The following is a 19,434-nucleotide window of genomic DNA, read 5'->3' on the forward strand; positions in this document are numbered from 1 at the left end:
AAATAGTCTTTTGTCATTCGAGTTCAATTGTTGAAGGAGAAGGAGAAGGAGAGGAAGGTGAAGGAGGTGACGAGATGATTGGGAAAGAGAAGAAGACGAAGTATAAGAAGGAGAAGACCAAGAAGAAGGACAAGATGGAGGACAAGAGGAAGAAGGCGGATGAAAATATGAAAAGGAAAAGAAGGAAAAGGAAAAAAAAAAGAAGAAATAGAAGAGGAAAGTGAGGAGGAGGAGGAGAAGTAAAAGTAGAAAAAGGAGAAGCAAAGAAGATAGAGAAGGAGATGACTAAGAAGAAAATGATGAAGAGAAGAAGAAGTGTTGATGTTATAGTTGTAGGAGTTATCTTTATCTCCAAAATTTGAATTAAATAAATATTTTATATTCTAGTGAAGTCATTTCAACTCATAAAGGACACTTTATTTTCTATGATGACATTAGTTATGTAGAAAGACCAATGCTTCATTGTCAAGACAATGGATGGATAAGACAAGAAGGAACACACATAGACATATAGAGAGGAGAAATTATCATTACCTCAATTTGGGTTCGTGTTCAAGGGAAAATTATAAATTTGTCTTCTACTCCTTTGTTAAATATATAAGTGATTTATTCATGTGTGGGTTTTCCTCACTTGACTTTGAGCATTTTTTCCTAGGGTATTTGTTGTGTCTTCTTAAGCATTATTTTGTTTTTCTTCTCATCTTGATTTTTGGTATAACATTAACATGGTATTAGATCTAGGGTTTAAGTAAGGTCAAGGATTTCACATCTTGATGATGTAGATGGGGATGATGAAGAGAAATATGATAATCATGGAAGATCAAAGTAGATGTGCAGACATGGATTGTGTCAATCTTCTATAGTATTCCTCTCTTCAAGGGTATTATTTTTCCTAGCAAGTCTAAAGCTTCTTGGGATTGTGTTGATGTTTTGGTTCTAAATCTTTTCCCTTCTACATCTATGGTTTATTATGATTGGATGCATCTTTGTTGGAAATCTCCCTCTAATGAATGGGTTATACTAGTATGATTGTGTGCATTTATAGGTGGTTTATGTTAATGCTCTAGTTGGTTACCTACATTGGCCCCTTTCCAGGTGGTTGCAAGCTTTTTCCTCTTGTGATTGGACAACACTTTGAAGGATTTTATTTATTTATTGAGTTTCTTATTGGCATGATCCTCCATCTTATTTGGTGTATGTGATGATTTCTAGGTGGTTGTGTAGAGATCAAAGCCATTTGTCAGGTTTACACCTTACTTGTATTACTACTTGGTAGAGTGTTAACATTGATCTATTTCTCCACAAAATTTCATTAAAAAGGTTTTGTCTATGACTACCACTATTGTGTGTGTCTTGAGACATACCTTAAGGGTTAAGGCATCATTCTCTCATAGACTCTTCTAGGTTATTTGATGGGCTACCCATTTCCTTCCTAAGAGATGTTTGGTGTCTCAAAATTTCCTTCTCTTCCATCACTGCACTCTAAGCCCTCATTTGGAGACTTATAATTTTGGTTTATGATGCTCAAAGTACCTCTGTGAGTAAATGCAATGTGCTACTTGTGAAAGTTTTTTCTAGTTATTTTGGTGTATGTACTTTTTTTTTGGTATGGATGTCTCTAGGATTAGTCTATTTTCTTTACAAGTAAAATTTTGGTGATGGTAATATGGATCATTTGAGATTTTTCTTGTTGGTGTTGTTAGCATTGAAGTATACAGAGAGTGAGGGGTGGGGGGTTGAATAGTTATTCTACCACTTATGATAATTTAAAACCCATTGCAAAAGAACCATAAAAAACATATGAAAAGTAAACAAAGGCATACTGTATAAGAAATCAGAGAACTCATAACACCATAATTTTTTTTTTAGGAAAATTCGATTAAGGGGGAAACCCCAGTGGGGATGATGCCCACAAAGATCTCACTACTAAAGTAATAAGTTCCCTATTAAAGGCGTAAGTAAAAAATAAGAGTTTAGGAATGCACTTTCATTTAGAAACATGCACGTGAAGCTCAAGTTTCTCATATAACATTGATCCGAATCTTAGTTGCCCATTCAATGATCAAAGTACAACACAAAATTGGACTTACTATCCTTTATTGAACTAACTACTAGCATCTATTATGCTCAAAAAATTATGATGAAGCTTTAAAAAAATTCTACATCAAAGGAAATTTCTAATTATATAATTTGCATCCATACATCATAATTATCAACCATAATTCACATCACTCAAGAGAATGAATCAAATATCCCATCTGATACATGATCACTTAACCCACAAAATAAGCTTTGTTGGTTCCATAGAGTGTAAAATGTAGAATATTAATCAAAATAATAATGTTTATTAATTGTAAAAGACTCTTTTGTCATTGCAATAAAAGTATATCACTTAACAAAACTTAATTTATCACACAATTGACCATACCAATAATCATTGCCAAACTTGTCCTACTCATCACAAAAAATGATAATTTGATACTCAAACTTGAATATCTCCAAAATGAAATCTCCTTTGACCTTGGGACGATTGTATTAGACATAATAGAGTGTCTTCTTACATTGCCTAAAGCTTCTGATTATACTCGCACTGAATTGGTTTGTATAGCTATCTAAATACAACTTCTAGTAAATTGAAATATATCTAAGTTTAAATCTTTTGGTAAATTGAATTTTCTCACCAAAAATGGTCATGAAATGGAATAATAGTTTCCATAAATGAAAATATTCCATGCTCTACTAATCTCTCTCATTAATAATATTGTCGTTGGTATTCAAAAAATGGCTATATGTCCATAAAAAATATGTCAAGTCCTTGAAATTTTTTTCCCCCTTAGAACGATATTATATTTTTCATAAACTCTCTCCTTGTTGACATCAATAGAAAAGGCGGGGCCAAAGAAAAAATTATCTATCAAATTCCTATACACTACTCATACACATATACAAGCCTAATCCAAATACTTACAATATCTTGAATATATTTGAATAAATTGTCCTCAATGTGTTGATATTTAATATATAGGTCTTATTGATACTATCCAAAACTTGAAGCTCGCCACTTAACAAATATTCCATCTCTTCTACATGTATAATTCCTATTGTTAGGGGACACTTACTCAATGTTATTTCTTCTTCAGGCTCCTTTGAAGAACATTTGACTTAGGAACAACACGATTACTCAAGTCAAAAAATATCTTGTACACTCTCCTCTTCTCAACCTCCAAGGAATCAATCTTGTCAAGTAATTCGACAACCTCTCGTTAGCATGAATTCTAATGATAATCTCATGGAGGAGTATGTAGCATTGTTGGAGACATTATTTAATGCTTATTTTTTGCATTCATGATAATTTTTTTCATTGATGTCAACATATACCTTATTTTGTGAAGATTATTAGAGTTGTAGAGGAAGATTCATTTGGCATGGTCTACAGTGAATGAGTTGGGTGTTCAGAAGTATATTTGGTGATGTATATGGATGCTATAGTTACGAGTTCAAAAATAAATATGAAGGTATGAAAGAGCTATTTAATGGTTTCTAGCATGTACATTTCAGAGAGAGTTTCTGGAAAGCGGGTACTAGTAAATTGATTATATCTTTTAAAAAAAATATAATTTGGTTTAGAGAGATTAGAGGATGGGAAGAGACATGTATAGTATACCATGTTTCGGATGGTAAAAATAGATGTTCATTCTGTGAGGCTTGGCAAAGATTGTTCAACCTATGGTTCCTTAGAGGCTGACTAGTGATAAAATCATTAAATGGAAAGAGTTTAATTGTAATGTAATGTGTATTGCAATATTTGAATGATGTTTTATACTATCATTGTAAATTGAGAAAGCCTCAAATTTGACTCAATACTTGTTTCAGGACTCGGTATAAAGGAAAGGTCATTTCCTTGTGCATAAGTATCCAATGTAGATGTTTTCTAATCAGTTGTAATAACCCAAAAATGGTTATCTAGACTATGAGTCCCCTTTCTAGAAAATTTTCATAATTTATCCATTGCTTATCTTTGATCAAATCATGAGCAATCTATTTATTTGATTATAACCTACGATTTGACTACCTTATCCTAAAGTGTCTTATTTAATTAAAAGAACTTTCTCCCTTTTAATTAAATATTAATTCCCACTTACCACTTATCCTAAGTGTGCACACATTAAGTATCATTCCTATTCTAAAACTAAAAGAAAAGATATTTTTGTCTACACACGAATAAACAATTTTCTATGTGAGAGGAATCTTCTATTTTTAAAATAACTTTAATTCTCCCCCACACATTTCTTTCCCTCTCAAAATTCAACTATTGATTGTGATTGTTAGAGATTCTTGTGCACATGGATCATTCAAGATGCACTATCCTCCCTTGATTATGCCTCTTAATCCACACCATCCATTTATCTATAAAAGGAGGGTTCTCTCCTCATTCTCTAATCCTAGACCCTCATGCTAATGTTATGCTACTAGTTTTATTGGTGACTTTGGAGCTTTGAAAGACTTGGAGCACTATTTCATTTATATTTCATATTTGATTTTTCATTCTTGCATTGGCATTTTAATTTTAAATTTCCTTTTGTGCTCTATAATAGCTCATGCAATCTAAATAGGGGTTTTGTAACCTTTCATACTAGTTATCTTGCATCTTGCATTTCATTTTAGTATAGCTTGCATTGCATTTCATTTGCATTCTAATTCTTGGATGCTAGCACTCTTGTTTTCATCTTTGAATCTCTCATTCTATGGTGCACATTGCAAGGGTTGCATAGGTTGGTTCATTTGAGAGCCACCACACTATTGTTTTGCACATTTGCACGTCATTCATGGAGAGCTATAAGTCACCTCTTGAGATGCTCTCTTTCATAGGTATTCTTAAGTATAAGGGTTTATAGAATTATGACTCTTTTTGTACACATGTTTCTTGGCACCCACTTTAGGGCAAGAACTATATTTCTAGCTCCATTTTCTTGCTTTTTTTTTTTGAGCTTAGTAGTTTAATTTTCTTGTATTATAGTTGAATTTATCAATTCTAAGTTTTTTACAGCCACTTGTTGAATCTAATCAAGTATTTTTGTAGGGTTCTCACTTTGGTTTTTAACGGTAACCCTTGTGCAGATTGGCTTGAAGGCAAAAACCCTAGATTTTGAAATATTTGATCATATCTTCCAAATGGCTTAAGCTTCTAATCTAAATTTTTTTCATGTTGGCGATGGATCAACAATGACTTAGTCCAAAATTTAGATTGTTTGGAGCTGATTTGCATGAGTTATAGTTTGTTCTTTGTCTTTTTATAAAAAATCATTTGTGGTTGAAAATAAGTGAATTATTTAGAAATTATACATTTCTAGAAAGGTATAAGAGTTATAAAGGGGGTTTGTTCTTTTTGTTTTGAATTAAAATGTCATATTAGGTCTCAATAATGTGATTTGAAAAAAATTGGTTTGTTTTGGGAATATGGGTCCATAGGGCACAACTTAAGAGATATCCCTAAAATTCTTGCAATTTTGGAAATTACACTCAATTTTACTATGGGTATCATCTTTGAATTTTCATTTATATTTTTTAAATCCTTGCATACAAAACCAATCTTATTGACTAGGTCAAAAGTGAAAAAATGAAAAAATGCATTCTGATGATTAGCTTGCACTTTATTTGTACAAAGTTCAATGAATTAAATGAATTTTAATTTTATATCGAATCAAGTATTTCAATGTATTTTATTTGTATTTTCTTATTCCTTCATGATTTCATGCACTTGATTGATGCTTGTGAAGGCAACTTGGAGGGCGAAGGAGCAAAAATGAAAAAAAAATTAGAAAGTGTGAAATCAAGGTGCACACATTCCAAAACTTTTTATTTGAATTTTAAATATTAATAATTTGTCTTATTTTTCATTGTAAAGTAATGTCTTTCTATTGGTTAGCTTGTTTGGTTTGTCTACCCACCATTGAAAAAATGGCTTAAAATGACTCATTCACACTTGGATTTGAACTTAAAAAAAAACCCTTTGTCTTTTAATCCCCAAGTTTTTCTTAATATGTTTTCTTCTTGCATCCTTGTTAAAGATTTTGAGGGGAACATAAATAAGAGATCTTTATTTTCATTTTTTAGGGGGCCTAACTAGAGAAGTGACCACTCTAGGGGACAACCTCAACTCCTATGTTTAGACAGAGTATAAATAGCATGGATTGAATATAAAGACATACCTCTTGGAAGTAAAATATTGTCAATATTGGATAAGACCCAAATAACTTTATACCTTTTGGAAGTGAAGGTGAAGATTGGGTTACCATCTCTTCCCATATATTTGGTAGTATTCTCTTTCATCTACAAATTTTGGCCTCATGTACCTTGTGTATATTGAGGACATCCCTTAGTTGAGCTTGTGCATCCTTATAGAAACTTGAATAGGTAGTTGGTGTGTTTGATGTTTGTTTGAATCTTTAAAACCTTTCCCACTTGAAAAAAAAAGGGGTGCATCAACCAAATTGAGCCTTAAGAATTTTCATTTTTCATGCTTTCATTGTGTGTTTTTATTCAAAAATCCAAAAAAATCATAAAACTTTATAAAAAAAAAAAAAAAAAACTAAAAAACTAAAAAATTCAAAAAAACAACAACATTTTTGCCCAAGTCAAAACATCAAGTCTAAGCATTTTTCTTGAGTTTCTTTCTAGGGGGAGTTTCATCATTTGATTTTTTTTTTTTCTATATCTCAAGTGCTTGAACTTTCTTAAAATAGCTGTTGGTCTTGCCACTCTTGGTCTTTTCCATCTTCATGGTCTATGTCATCTTACTAAGACCCTCTTTTGCTTAAATGGTTACCTTGATCTCTTGACTACACTCTTTGATTGGGAAAGTTGTTCACTTTTCATCTTGCTTGATCTAGCTACTTGGCTATTTGGCTATTGGGCTTCTTGCCTAGGTTTTGACTTAAGTTACTAGTGTCATAAGTTTCTTGGACAGGTTGCTTGACAAGTCCTTATCTCATTGATACCTATCTTGGCAAGTGAACACTTTACATATCTAGTTTGGATATCAAGTTATCTTGTGTCACCTTCTTAGTTTCTTCTAGTTTCCTTAATGCTTGATTTTAAATCTACCACCATGGACTTCAAACCTTGTGCTACCAAACGTCAACCAATTTTAGATGATCTTGAGTTGCTTTCTCTTGTAAGGAAATTGCAATACCTATACACTTGATACAACAAATTAGCAGAGACTAATGACCCTGTTTACCCTAATCTCACCAAGGACATGATAAGTACATACTCTCAATTTGAGGAAATAGTAGAAGAGAGAATGACATCCTTACATAAATATTTTTTAAAGTCATCCTCTCTAAGGTCACCATCTTCTTCAAGGTCTACATATTCTACTCCAAGACATAAATTATCTTCATCTTTTGGATCTAAAGACCCCCTGAGAGAGAAAGAAAGTAACACCCCCTCTGAGCATATGCAAATATTTCATGATGTACCTATCTTTGATCAAGATAAGAATGACAAAATGATCCTAGACATAATTGTGAGAGAACATTTACTCACTTTGAAGATTCTTATGATGTCATCTTGCAAACACTCCTTGCTAATGAGCTTATCAAATTGCCTAAGTCTAGCTCATGGAAACCTATTCTTGGATATCTATTGCACTTATCATCGACATAATGCACACAATACTTCAGATTGCATTGAGCTGAAACATAAAACCCAAGATCTTATTGATGATGAGATTGTTGATACCTCTAATGACTCATGTGGTGAGGATACTTCTCTTATGAAAGATAATATTGATGAAGCTATGTTTAGTAGAGATTTCCTTGATTCCTCCACTTCTTCCAACACCTATGAACCTCCTAAAACTTGAAAGCTTCCAACATGCCTCCATAAAAAAAAAAAAACCTAATGCTTTCCACATTGACCATGTGTACCCTCAAGGGCCACCTTTCAAAGAAACTCAAGATGTGAAGTAAAAACATACAAACCCTTTTGGACCAATGCCCACTAAGTTTTTTTCTCATAGTCTCACTTTGTTATATTTTCTATAATTGACATGCACACTTTTTAAGTTAATAAATTGTTAAAATTATTTATTGATCATATGATTGGTTAAAATCAATTGAGTCTTATAGATAGATTTTTTGAAATATTAAAAAAAAAAAAAACTTAATGCCATTTTTTTAGCTATATTGCATACATTTAGCCTTTTAAGCTCTAATTTCCTACACAAAATTACCAAATATTTACTTTCTTTTATATACTTTACTATCATTATATTCATGTGGAAAAGATTGCTTTTCAACATTTCCTATTTGCACAATTTCAAACTTCCAATATTAGGATTTAAATTTCAATGTTGAGATTATTGAGACATATTGTCAAATGGTTTGTTTACAATATATAGAAGGAATACCTTAGATTGCAGAAATGAGAGTTACTAGATTTTAAATAGTTTTGAATTTGGATTGGGGTCACAATATATTTATTTCTTCACAATAAGGATGAAGATTGTAGTAAAAAGTAATATATCACCCTTTAATTTTTCTAAAAGCTTAAAAACTATTCATACATATAAAATCTTCAAGAAAATATTTTCTTATATTTGAAGATTTTAGTAGAAATTAATATATCACCTATTAATGTTTTCTAAAAGCTTTAAAACTATCTAAGCATACAAAATCTTCAAGAAAATATTTACTTGCATTTATTATTTCCACATGTGCTATCTTTGAGGTATTTTGGACCGTGATATAAAACATCTATTTCATGCCAAACTCAAATTTTTTAAATTATCCTCTCTCCAGCAAGTGCAAGGTGTAGTGCAATTATAATATTAAATAAAATTTTGATTTTGATTTTAACTAATGTATTAACCCCAAGTACTTAGCCACTAGACAGTGCTTGTTTTTACTATTTGTATCATTTCTAAACTTCAGTATCTCAAACTTTCTATAAGTTCACCAACTATATTTGACTTGTACCAGCTATCAAGTATGAACATATTTTCATTTTATTTTAATGTAAGTATAAAAATATTTTTACAATTTGATATATATATATATATATATATATATATATATATATATATATATATATATATATATATATATATATATATATATATATATATATATATATATATATATATATATATATATATATATATATATATGAATGAATTCTAATAACCAATCACCCTTTTGTCCATTCCAAATTATATTATTAAAAAAAATCAAAACAATTGACATTTCTCAAAAATAATTGAATCAATTTGTAGATGAAACTTTATAATATTTGTGGTGCCACAGATTTCTATTCCTTTTAAGGGTGTGATGGTTGGTAAAAAATTCAAGCATGAGATCCGGAAATGAGTTAAATGGGAGGCACCCTCTCCATCTTTTTGTAAGTTCAATTTTGATAGAGCATCTAAAGGGAACCCAAGAAGATCAGGTGGTGGTTGTGTCCTTAGGGACCATCATGGTCATATCTTAAAAGCTTTGTCTTCCAAGCTTCCGAATGTGACTAATAATCTTGCTGAGGTGAGAGCTCTCAAGAACAGGGTAGAGCTAGCATTATCTTTGGGGATTTCTGAACTCCATATTGAAGGTGACTCTCAAATTGTTACTTCACCATTGTCTTCAAAGAAGGTTGTTAAGTGAGACCTTCAATATGCCTTGGGTGAAGTTTGGAAGCTGATGCCAAGGTTTCAAGAGTTCAAAATCAGTCATTATTTTAGGGAAGCCAATCAATTTGCTGATTTTTTAGCCAACCTGGGGGCAGGTATGGAGTTTGGTTCTAAGTATATGTGGTTCATTTAAAGGTTGTAACCTCTCAGCTAAGTTGGCTGATGAACTTGCAACTTCAAGGATTTGACATCTTTTTCGGGCTGGATTAGCAAATAATTTTAGGGAATTTGTAGATGGTTATGTATGGTGATGTTTAAATATTGTATTTGAGCAAAGACAAGAGGTTTTCTTACTGTCTCTTTCCTCTTTGAACTTTTAAATCAGTTTTGATTTCTTAATAAAAAATTATGATGGCATGCAACTTTTACCATATATATATATATATATATAATATGAATGGTGCTAAGTACTAATCACATAATTAAAATCTGATAGATCCGTCGACACAGTCCAATGATACAAATTTGAGATATCGACACCCCAAATATATAGTAAAAAGATAAGCATATTCTTCAACTACATGGATTTTATCCTATCAGTTCAGAGCATTTGAATTCAATTTCCAGTGCTTTTCATTGTTTTTTATAATTTTGATTAGACCCAGTATGTCGAAATTGTAGCTTACCGATGGTTAAGCTCCTCACATTATTTTGATTTACAGGAGCTACGTAACTCCTTACGTCATGGAGATTATGACACCACAAATAATTTCCAAGGATAAAGATCAAAGAGTAATGCGTCACCCTTTGAGCACTTTGGTCTAACCAAATACCGAACCAATACTAGCATTTCTATGATTCGTAGAAATTAATTTATTCTTTATAAAATATCTCGTTTCTTCTTACAAATACTCCTCTTCACAACTCTAAATGGCATCCAGAGCAGTGTAGCACAAGCAGTAGAAACAACTTTGCAGCATGTGAAGCTTTACTTTATTCCATTTAAGCTAATTGTGGGTCAAGGACTTCTCAATACTTTCAACCCTTTTTCCATTCTCTGATTTGACTGCAGAGTATGAAGAAGCATTAAAGATGCCAAGATTGAAAGAGAAGGAACCTGAGTTTCCTGTATAAGAAGGCCAATTTAGCTAATTTCCTGCTACACCAGCCTTAGTTTGAGTTTCTTTCATTTGTTTAATCTTTTGATTATATCTCTGCAGAAAATATCAGTGGAGCTATGGCATGGAGACTTCAATCCTTTGGTTTTCTTCTCATTATTATGACTCTACTGGCGTGCATTTCTGCCACTTCAAAGGTTATATTAGTTTGTATTACCAACATAAATTGTTGTTCAAATCTTCCATTGTACCTGCTCTTTTAACTTTTTCATTGTACCGTTTTTAACAGTCTACAGCAGGATAATATTTGTAAGGTTTCAATGTCCTCATAAATTAATTTTTTCTAACAATTTATTGGGTGGACATGTTTCTAGCACTCACGGATGGAATAAAATATTTGGAGAGGTTAAAACAAGTCAAGACTTTCTTGTTTTATTAAAATATTTATATGTTATAATATGTTTGTTAAAGCATGTTATTGTGTTTTTGTCATTAAGATTTAAATTTCTTTTAGGTTATTATAATAATTGGTTTTGTGTTCTCACCAATCTATTATGTTTGTAGTTGCATTCTAAGTTGTTGGAAATCAAGGTATTGACTTTGGATTCCATATTCTCATTGGATTTCAATATGTTTATTGGTTTCCTACCCTTACTAGAATATTGAGTTTGTGGGTTTAGATTATTTACATTAGTACAATGTGTTTATATTGAAGACAAGCTCCTCCTTTTTAAACTGAATTGACTTAGGCCAAAAGAAATGTTGGAAATAAGTCACACCTTGATATGTGGATAATTGGTTGATAGATGGGTTAGTAGTTTAATTCATAGAACCCTCTAGCATTAAATATAAGGTTCTATGTGTGTTTCCTAGCTGGCCCAAATGAACTTAACTTGATATGTAAGAGTTGGTTAATAGAGGGGTTTGTAGTTTAGTTGGTAGAACACTATAATATCAAATTCAAGGTCCTATGTTTGTGTCCAAGCTTGCCCATATGAGTTTAGCATGATATGTGATATCAAGCCACACTAGGAACCCCAAGTACCTACAATGTGTCTTAAGGGGAGTCTTTTAGGAAAGTCTTTGAAATAAGTCATATCCAAGCAAACAATGGCTTGTCCATAGAGGGTGTATATTAGCTCACTTTATAAAGCATTCTAATAGTAAATGGAAGGTCCTAAGTTCAATTCTTAACTGGTACAAATGACTATAATATTGTTATCAAGATTTAAATGTATTATTTTTGAGTCAAACTCATTCACCCATGTTTCTAGAAGATGAACCATTCTCAATACTACTCTAACTCAAGCATGCTTAACTATGGAGTTTCCTCTAAGTTTAAGCTCATTTAGCTTACCATCTCATTCACAAAACCTTCTACAATGGTGTGCCTTATGAACTGCATTATAGAGCCCATTTAGCTCATCAATTAATAAGTAGGAGATCTTTTCTAAAACAAGCTAAACTATGACATTATTGTCAAGATTCAATTGTGAAGTTGAGTCAAACTCATTGACCCATGTTTCATTAGTAGTAGTTATCAAGAACCTTTTTCTTGTGATAATGAATGGTTCACTTCACACATTATATCTATGCAATGGTTACAAAGGTGAAGCCTTAGGCCTTTTTGGGAGGTCATTGACCCTAGTTTTACTTTAACTCAAGCATGATTCACCATCAAGTTTCCTATAAGGATAAGCACACTTAGTTTCCTATCCTGTTTTCATAATCTTTGGCAAGTGTTGTTGTTTATGAACTACTTATTATAGATCCCATTTTGCTCATTAGTTGATAAATAGGAAATGTTTTCCACATCAAGACAAACTATGATAAATTGCCATTAAGATTCAACTATATAACTTCTAAGTTAAAGTCAATGATGCATGTTCCATGACTAGTGCTTCACAAGAACCATCTGTCATGAAAATGAATGGTCCACTTATGCTCTGGATAATATTTCCTTTAAAATTAAGTCAATTTAGCTTGGTTCTTTTATTTATAAAAATCTTCAGCAAACATTATGCTTTTAAAACCACCCATGAAATTTCCTGACCATCGAAATCCCATGTAGTTGGAATTTAATTTCGTATCAGTAGCTCACTCAATTAGTGCTATAGAGATCTCAAATGTGCTTTTAATATCCTTCGTCGTCAGAGAAAAAGCTAAAACAGTGGTATTGAATGACACTATGCACATTAGTGCGGTCTACAGGGGCCAGCTCCCTTTCATCCTATTTTCCACAGAATACATTACTTTAAAGGTCCGTAAGCGATATTCACATTCCCTCATCGTGCTTTTCTTTTGTCATGCTTCCATTCTTTTTATAACTAAAGTGGGTCCTGATAATGATAAGGAGGCGAAAGCCAAGGAACTCTTTCATGACGAAATAAGGTGTAGCTAGTTTCACTGTGGCTTCCTCAAATTTCAATGTTTGTACAGAGCTAGCAACAAAGATGTGCAGAAGAGTGCCATGTATGCCTTTCCTCCTCATTTTCCCTCCACTCCACTTTCTCCGGCCAAATGTTAGAATACTTTGTCTGTTCTCTATGCATTCCAACAAATTTATTTCTAATGACCTTTCCAGAATTATTTGTTTCCATTTTGCATTATCATGTCACAGACAAAACAATCAGAGTAAGTTTAGGGTAAACAGAATTTAAACTACAATGACACTTATTCAATACGGGTCTATACATACTGGGTTTTCTTTATTGATAAAAACCTTTTCTTTTCAGTGTTTAAAATGTTAAATGAGCTCAATTTGTCGCAAGGTATTGTGTTTGGGTAGAACTTTCTGAAAAAATTTTGAGTGTCTTAACGAAATTGTTGTCTCTGATTTGTGTATGCAGGAGGAGGAGTGTCCATATGAGTTAGAGGTGGAGACATCATGCTATCCATATTCAGGGACAGATGGCCAGGTTCATGTGAGGTTTGGGGACGAAAGCTTTTATGACAAAAACAAAACTGAAGTGCTGGAAAGACATCTCAGTCAATCAATGAATGAAGGCAATGCGAAGCCATTCAGGAGGTGCAAAACTGATAAGTTCACCTTAAGCGGGCCTTGTTTAAAGAACAAACCGTGCTATGCATATTTCAAAGTTGATGACAAAGACAATTGGCGCGTCAACCATGCCATAATTCGTTATGGAGACGACGAAGATACATTCCGCCTGGATAAAAAGCTTCCAGAGAATGCCTGGTACGGCGTTCAATACTGCAACCTCAATTCAGCAATGATCCAGCTTGCCTCTGTGCCGCAACAGCAGAGTGCACATAAGCACGTCAGTGGAAATAAAGGAAAGAGAAAGGCAAAGTCATAGATGAATTTTGCTTCTAGAATTTTAAATAAAAGTTTAGGTGATATTGTAGGTTTTATTCGTTGGGCGCTGGTTGAAATGTTGTACTTGTGTATTGATAATCTCTTTAGACATTAAGCTTGGTTTGTTTGATATAATTTAAAGTTATTATGTTTGTAATTTATAATTTTAGTAATAAAATAAATTAAGCTATTTTGTTCTAAAATAATATTTTAACATAGTATTGCATGATATTTTTATAAATTATATAATTTAAATCATATATTGGTATAACAAGTTTTTTTTCTATCTAAAATTACGTTTGATTATTAAAATATATATTGAGAATCATTATATGTTGTATTATCAAGTTAAAAAATAAACACAGTGTTTTTAAATGAAGATTTTTTATATAGAAAATGAAATAAATATTTTTTTTCCTTAAAAAACATTACATATTGTTCACAGCATTTGAGTAAGGTAGACAATTATTTTCTATAGTTCAGCCCATCTCAACTATTAAACAAATAAAAACTACAACACTTATCAAACATATAACATAATTTTTTTCTCTAATTCTTATCTAGGCTAATCTAATAACGTGCATTCAACTTTGATAGAAGTTTATCTAGTGAGATCAAGAATGATTTTAGATTTAATTTCATGTGAGACTTTTTAATATTATTTAAAATTTTAATTATGTGATTGATTGTTAAGGTACAAAGGAAACAATGGTAAATTAGAAAACAAGTCCTCTAGTTGAGTTGGAGACCCTACCTTTTGTAGGGTAGTGAATAGTGAGAAATGACTAATACAAGGAGTGATAAGCATGGCTAGACTGCAATGTATTTTATGCAAGGGAGGAGGCAAGAAGGATTTGTATGAAGGCAAAAGTGCAGAATTGAAGGCACAAGGAGACATTTGCTAAAATGTTTGCATATTCTATCATTAATGACACATTTAGGAATTGTATATGTAATAAATAATTTCTAGCGCAAAGAAGTTTAAGTCTTCACATGAACTTGACAATGATAGTGGATAGCTACAAGGGAAGAGGTTGCGAGCATTCTTACAATTGATGGTGGTAGTAGATAGCCAAATCTAATGCAAAATATGGACTACTGCAAACACAAGGAAATATAACTCAAGCTTATCAAGATAGCTGAAGATTAAATCAAAAACTAATAATTGAAGACAAAATATGGTTAGAAGTAAAAACCACTTCAAATCAAGTTTAGAATCATGTTATTGTATTGGATGTACAAGATTCAAAACCACTTTATTTTACTACAAAGAAATTCCAAATATGGTCTCCAAGATAATATATAGAGTACCAAAATAGCTGATTAAAACATGTTTTGCCAATGCCAAATTAGCTTGTAAATGAGAAGCTCTAGCAAGATATATATGTCATCAATAATTGCTTGACCAAAATAAAATCTTCTCGCAATTTATGCTATTATCTGAATTTATTTTCAATTTTTTTCTTTCGCAACCATGTACATAGCATGTTTTCATATTTCAAATTATCATGAGCTTGTCAATTCGTTCATCATACTTTTCTCATATCCTACCATCATCAAATTCTATAGTATTGAATGAAAAAGAGACATTATGTCAAATAGTTAACATGCATTTTATGCTTTTATAGGCCACAACTTGAGCTATTGAACATGTTGGTCCCACCTACAGGTCACTATACTAGGGGGTTGAATCAATATACTCATTGTGCACAACTTTTTACTTCAAATCACACTGACTACTTATTACACGTTAGTGTATGGTATAACTCAACCAATTAGGGTCCAACAAAAACATATCACATGAAAATAACAACACACAACACAATAGTTATCTTAGAAAGACCCAGCTAGGGTAAAAGCCATGGTGTGTGAGTCAATCCTTACAAGTTTGCACTCTTTTGAAGTGCACTAAGTCAAGATCTTATCCCTATTAAAATATTACAATGGCAGTGTGAGGTGATGCCCTGTTAAGGGATTTGAATAAGACCTATTAAGATATATTAAGATATTTCTTTGTTAGGAGCAACCTAGTTGAAGGACTTCCAAACACAAGTTAGTGTGTCACCTTGTTAAGGGATTTGTACAAAGAACTTATTAGGATTTACCCTCAATGAGATTTGCTCTTGTATAGATAAGTAAACAATAGATAAATGACCTATAAGTTTAGCTATTAAAGTTAGCTTGGTTTAGATCCTTCTTTTTCTTCCTTGACTAGTCTTAGAACCACATTCTTCCTTCTTTGGGCTCAACCACTTCACTCTTTAGTCACTTGTGTACTTTACTCTCTTATCTTGAGCACACAATATTCTTTGCACTTTTTAGGCTCACTCTCCTCTTCCCAGCATAATCACTACCTCGAAGATGATCTCTCCATGATTGCTCTTCTTCACTTTGTGAGATTCCACTTTAGCTTGGGACTTTTGGCTCTTAAGCTATTGGCTTAGAGATCTAAACTTCTCCCTTTCAAATTCATTTTCTTTTATACTCTTCTTCTTTCTTCTCTTGGAAGTGTTGATCTAAGAATTCAAAATTAAGATTCTCTCTCTCTTACTAACTTATCCACTCATTGTAGTGGTGTGCGACTCTTGTTAGGTCGCAACATGTTCATACAAAATTCATGGGTGTTGTATGTTCCTAATGACCAATTTTAATGGGAAAGAATTTAAATTTGAATTCTTTAGACTATGCCTTGATCCTTTCTTCCATCACCACTAAATTTGATTCTAATTATACTCTTACCCTCTACATGACTAGGTGGTCACGTGTATCTTTCCTTGTGCTCATCATGCTAAATTATCTTTCTATTATGTTATTTTTTTTTCCATTTTACTTTCTTCTACTTGTGTGGGCTTTACTTGGCATGTTTTATTTAGGTGGATTACCTTTGTCACTACTTCCACTGAGCATGTCATCTTTCTTGATTTCCCTTAAGAGTTAGGGTTGTACGTTGGCGTTCCTTACCAGTTGTACCTATCTAGTGGCCATGATCCCATCGCATGTGTTGCTAGCAGTGAAAACACCTTTGATGACTAACTCTACCAATTTGGTCAACTGAGTGATTTTCAACACTTAGGCAAACAATCTTCCCCTTTGGCCTTGAGGAAAACTCTTAGTCATTTTGGCACTTTTTGCATCAAGTGTATGCATTGCTCTTCTTTCCTTCCTACAATATGTCCCCCTAAGATAGTGCATTTTTAGTCTTTGACTATCCATGACTCATTTTGTACCTCTCAACTTTTCTCCCTTTGACAATGTTGGTGTAAATAAGTATTTACTGTTTACACTTACTTAACTTTACTTAGGTTAATGAATTATTTTATTATATTACATTATTTTATTATTTATTTAGGTTAGACACTTAGGAGTTTGCGTACCTTTTTGAGTTGTCATGTGGACAACACAGAAGTATGCAACTCTATTTCGGCACATGGTGTCTACAACACTGGAGTTTGCATTATTCACTGAGTTGTCATGTTGTTATTCGCACTCCCTTTTTAGCACATGTTGTCTACACCACTAATTTGCATGCTACACCATTGTAGGCTTATCCTCACATCATCACACTTACTTCCATGCTTAATGGAGGATATTTGGTGGACATGTGTCTAATTGTATGACTTATCATGATGCTGACTTCTATGCATTCTAGAAGCTCTCTTAAGGCCTTTACATATAGGCACTCCTAGTGTACTCTGGATATGGCATATATGGCATATTGAATGAATATATCATCATTCTAATCATACTCTCTCTTTGGTCTACTATTGTGCTTGTGTTTGAGTTCCTTGGTCGTGGGTGAATTTTGGCCTAAGCCAAATTCTTACATGGTATCAGAGCTTTGGGAGATTCTCTACACATAGCCATTCAAGACCATTCATGCTTTAGCACCTCAACCCGAATTCAAAGAATTTGCAAAAATTGGGAGTGTCTAGAGCCAAATTTGACCTCACTGTTGTGTCCGGAACGTCAATTTGGTGAAGATTGATGATAAATTTGCCTATGTTGGGCTAAAGTCGACCATGAGGCAAATTTTTTTTGCAAATCAGAACCTGGAGGCCCCGATTTGCAATTTGGGTATGGCCATTTGTAGATCTTATTAATTCATTTTTGGATCTATCATTTATTTATCTCTATAATTATTATTTTTGGATTTTATTTTTCAAAAAATTATTTTGCCTAGTTGGGCTATGTGCAGAGAAATTTTTTTTGCAGAACTAGGCTATCAAATCCTGACTCTATAATTTTATAGATTTTTTATTATTAATTGCAGGAATTATTCGAGCTCATTAATCAATGTTTGGCCTCTGCATATTTTAAGCCATACCTCTGCAAATCCACGGAAGGCTTGTATAAAATCTAGCAAGTGTCCTCTGACTGGTGGCCGAACTACATTGGGTAGTATAGTTTACCCACCAGACAAGCCCCCACCGATGAGCTTCTTTACAAGTATTGTCGCAGCCCATTCTATTTAAACTACATTGGAATTGGGCACCCACCACATGTGGGATTAAATTTGTAAAAATCCAGCACAGTTGCCTATAAAAGCCAAAATATTTTGGCACCAAAGGGAGATACCAGCATCGTTAAACAAACTTCTAGCACGTGAAGTGTGTGCATAATCGCAGTGACACATGACATTCCCTTATCTGTCCACATGTTTTGTGCAAGCTCTGACACCTATAGACACATGGAAAGCACAGCGAGCCATGCAGACCAGTATCATACCACCACATCCTCGCATTATCAGCACCTCGTAAGTGCCACAATGGACCCAGCCTTTAGCCAAGTCACAGTCTGACTCAGCGCTCACATCAGCGATCGTACAGACAAGTCAGACCATGTCACTAGAACCGTATGCACAATCAGCACACATGTAGGATCCACCTCACATTCAACTAGGAAAACATGCCATTTTTTCTTGCTAGTTTTCTATAAAATTTTTACAGTATAGACATAAGGATCCATATGCTAAAATCATCATTTGTATGGCAGACATCATCACAGGCCTAGGATACGTTGACATCATCACTTCTACGAGCCTAAATTTGATGATTGTTTGATCATTATTCTAGGTCAATTTTGAACTGTTGCGATGGTTGTATGGCCATCAAATTTAACCTTGTCTTTTGCTAAAGCAACCCCTCTCCAGATTGATTTTTGATTTTGTAGTCCAACTTTGGGAGGCCATATCTAAGTCATCCGAACTCCAAATTAGGTGCAATTTGTTTAAAAATTGGGTAGAATTTCTAAAAATTTTAGTGGTGCAAGTTTTTTTCTAGTTTTGGTGCATAGATTTGTCAGAATTTGCATTTTTTGGTGACTATATTGCATAATCCTACATTTTGCACCTTCAAACGCTCTATATGGGCACA

The 19,434-nt window shown here is 32.9% G+C and overlaps 1 protein-coding gene across 1 annotated transcript; it reads left to right on the forward strand.

Annotated features, from left to right (window-relative positions):
- Window positions 1-10,762: 10,762 nt before the first annotated feature.
- On the forward strand, window positions 10,763-14,197 carry LOC149554715 (embryo-specific protein ATS3A-like). The gene is made up of 2 exons (XM_089833517.1): window positions 10,763-10,940; window positions 13,593-14,197. The coding sequence occupies exons 1-2, from the start codon at window positions 10,863-10,865 to the stop codon at window positions 14,061-14,063; spliced, it is 549 nt and encodes a 182-aa protein (XP_089689643.1). The 5' UTR covers window positions 10,763-10,862; the 3' UTR covers window positions 14,064-14,197.
- Window positions 14,198-19,434: the final 5,237 nt, after the last annotated feature.

This window comes from Cupressus sempervirens, chromosome 5 (assembly GCF_028749045.1).
Source record: "Cupressus sempervirens isolate cs-2001-9-10 chromosome 5, ASM2874904v1, whole genome shotgun sequence".
Lineage (NCBI taxonomy): Eukaryota > Viridiplantae > Streptophyta > Pinopsida > Cupressales > Cupressaceae > Cupressus > Cupressus sempervirens.